The 2924-nt window shown below is 35.0% G+C and overlaps 1 protein-coding gene across 1 annotated transcript; it reads left to right on the top strand.

Annotated features, from left to right (window-relative positions):
- Window positions 1-204: 204 nt before the first annotated feature.
- LOC111909304 (ATP synthase gamma chain, chloroplastic) lies at window positions 205-2103 on the top strand. Its single transcript, XM_023905106.3, has one exon. The coding sequence runs from the start codon at window positions 793-795 to the stop codon at window positions 1909-1911; it is 1119 nt and encodes a 372-aa protein (XP_023760874.1). The 5' UTR covers window positions 205-792; the 3' UTR covers window positions 1912-2103.
- The last annotated feature ends 821 nt before the right edge of the window (window positions 2104-2924 follow it).

Here is a 2924-nt window from a genome sequence, read left to right as displayed (position 1 = left end):
TTTATTTAGAAAAGTCCTAATATTTTTGGAAAACTTTCACTTTAGTCAAAAAAAAAAAAAAAAAAAAAAAAAAAAAAAAAAAAAAAAAACTGAACATAAAAGTCTCAGTTATTTTATTTTGGCTCAAATTAAAAAAAAATCATTTTTTTATTTTTTATTTTTTTATTTTAACAATGACTTGTTATAGTGTAAAATCAAATATCCAGGCTATCTGTTCAGAATTTCTCTTTTTGACTAAAATAAACTTTTTCCAAAAATATAACACCCATTAAGATAGAAAGAATTCCCTTATTACCCTCATCTTTATCTTTTCTTATTTATTGCCGCCTCCGTCTTTCTCCCAGATTAACCTTCATCAGCCACCTCGCACTGTCGCCGTCGTCCTTACCGGAAGCCACCGTCTTCATCGTCGCTGTCTTCCCCAAAGCAGACAACCTTGCCATCTTCACACTTCGACTTCAGAGGTTAGATCTAAAACCAGAGTAAACTATAAGTGTAAATGAGAGGTTTTGTATCAGCTTCGGCGTGGTGCTGCTGGAACCGGTAACTGGAACAGAACCACACGAAGGAGATGGGGTTCTTCAGAGATGGGCATGATGGAATTATAGGGCAGGGATTCTTCCGAGATGTGGTAATCGAATTCTCGCTTTTCAATCAGACGATTTTTGCTTTATCTTGATTTGGTGTATTTGTTGAAGTTGTTTCTTTTAAAAGGTTACCAAACAACACTGTATCTCCTAACGCTATCAAACGCAATTCCTCTTAAACCTTAGCAAGATTGATTCAAAACCGATGTCCCAACTTAAGCCCTCATCGTCATGTATATCTTCCAATTACCAGATTCACAATTCCTCTCATGTATTTCTTCAACATCATTGGAAGCTATTTCAATCCAATATCTCTCACCCTTCAAGATTATCACATTTCCCTTCAATCAACTGCAATCTTCGGGACATCCGCCAACGTATCGCCACCGTGAAAAACGCACAGAAAATAACAGAAGCAATGAAACTCGTAGCAGCAGCAAAGGTCCGAAGAGCCCAAGAAGCAGTTGTTAATGGCCGACCATTCTCCGAAGCACTTATCGATGTTATCTATAGCATCAACCAACAGTGCCAATTGGAAGATGTTGACATACCTTTAACAGACGTTAGACCTGTAAAAAAAGTCGCCCTTGTTGTAATAACAGGAGAAAGAGGTCTCTGTGGGGGTTTTAACAATATTATTCTTCGAAAAGCTGAAACCCGAATTGCTGAATTGAAGAATCTCGGACTTGATTACACTGTTATTAGTGTTGGGAAGAAGGGGAATTCGTATTTCTTAAGAAGACCTAGTGTTTCAGTTGATAGGTTCATTGAAGGAGAGGGTTTTCCGAGTGTAAAAGACTCTCAGGTGATTGCAGATGATGTGTTTTCCTTGTTTGTAAGTGAAGAGGTTGATAAAGTGGAACTTCTGTATACAAAATTTGTTTCTTTGGTGAAATCTAATCCTGTGATTCAAACATTGCTTCCTTTGTCTGCTAAAGGAGAAGTTGTAGACGGAAATGGTAATTGTGTTGATGCAAGTGAAGATGAGTTTTTTAGATTGACTACAAAAGAGGGGAAATTAGCAGTGGAGAGGGATAAATTGATGAGAAAAAAGGAGGGGTTTTTACCGAATATGGAGTTTGAACAAGACCCTGCTCAGATTCTTGATGCATTGATGCCTCTTTATTTGAACAATCAGATATTGAGGGCGTTACAGGAGTCAATAGCAAGTGAGCTTGCTTCCAGGATGAATGCAATGAGTAATGCTACTGATAATGCGCTTGAGTTGCAGAAGGATCTTTCAAATGCTTATAATCGTCAAAGGCAGACTAAGATTACCAATGAAATACTGGAGATTGTTGCTGGAGCTGAAGCACTTTTATAGTCTCTAATTGAATCAAAAATTATATTGTTTAGAATCCATAAAGATGTTACTGTGGTTTGGAGTTGAAATGTAATTTAATTCTCAGTTTGCTACAATTGTATATGCAGCAGAGCTAAACATAAACATTGTGATTGTTCAAATCTTCATTGTCAAAATCAAGCTAATCTGAATTCAAAGGTATGTATTTCTTTCTTTCCTCAGTTTATTTTCTTTATATAATTGATTGATTGGAATAGTCTCATTTGGTAGTTTAACGTGCATGCTAGATAAGTGTTTGATAAAATGCCAAAATGAAGTTTTCTGTAGGTGTAAACCTTTAGCTACCCACAACCACAATCATGCATTGTTTTTTTGGGTATTAATATGGCATAATTGGCATTATACATGTTTGAGACTCATCTGTTGATATATCGACTTAATTTGGATGACATACCATAAATCAATATGAAGTCGGTTTTTACAAACATGTTGCTATTGTAAATAACTAAATAAAAATTTGTATTGTTGCTATTTTTCTACAGCCTATCATATCTAACAGTTTTTTATTAAGCGGAAATCTGTAAATTTTAGAGAAAATGAAAACACAACTAAAATGAAGGAATGCATAAATAAAATGGTCATTTGATCTATTATACAAACGAACACCTGTTTCGTATCTCATAGCATTGGAAAATCATTTTGTGCTGCGGATTCACTTTTTGAATTGTTCCCACCAGTAAAAAACTTTCAATGGAGAATTATGAATTCGAACAAATCACCGAAATCGTCCTTGTGGGTCGTTGAAATTTTGCGGTTGGTCCCTAAGTTTTCTTTTTGGCACTCAGACAGTCCACGTTTGATTTTATTACGTTTTTTTCTCTGACCAATTTGAAATGACCACTTTGCCCATTCAGATTTCTTTTTTATTTAGTTTTGTTATTGGTTTATATTTTTTTAATAAAACAAATTAAAATGGTATCTTGCATAACCATTCCAACTATAGTCATCTTCTAAACCTTCCCACCATAGAAAAC

Source organism: Lactuca sativa, chromosome 1 (genome assembly GCF_002870075.4).
Source record: "Lactuca sativa cultivar Salinas chromosome 1, Lsat_Salinas_v11, whole genome shotgun sequence".
NCBI classification, from domain to species: Eukaryota; Viridiplantae; Streptophyta; class Magnoliopsida; order Asterales; family Asteraceae; genus Lactuca; species Lactuca sativa.
Note: the sequence above shows the minus strand (reverse complement) of the source record. Positions and strands in the feature narration are given on the sequence as shown.

What these genes read in the sequence shown, in the direction of transcription:
- LOC111909304 (XM_023905106.3), top strand. Translation starts at nt 793, where the DNA reads ATGTCCCAACTTAAGCCCTCATCGTCATGTATATCTTCCAATTACCAG.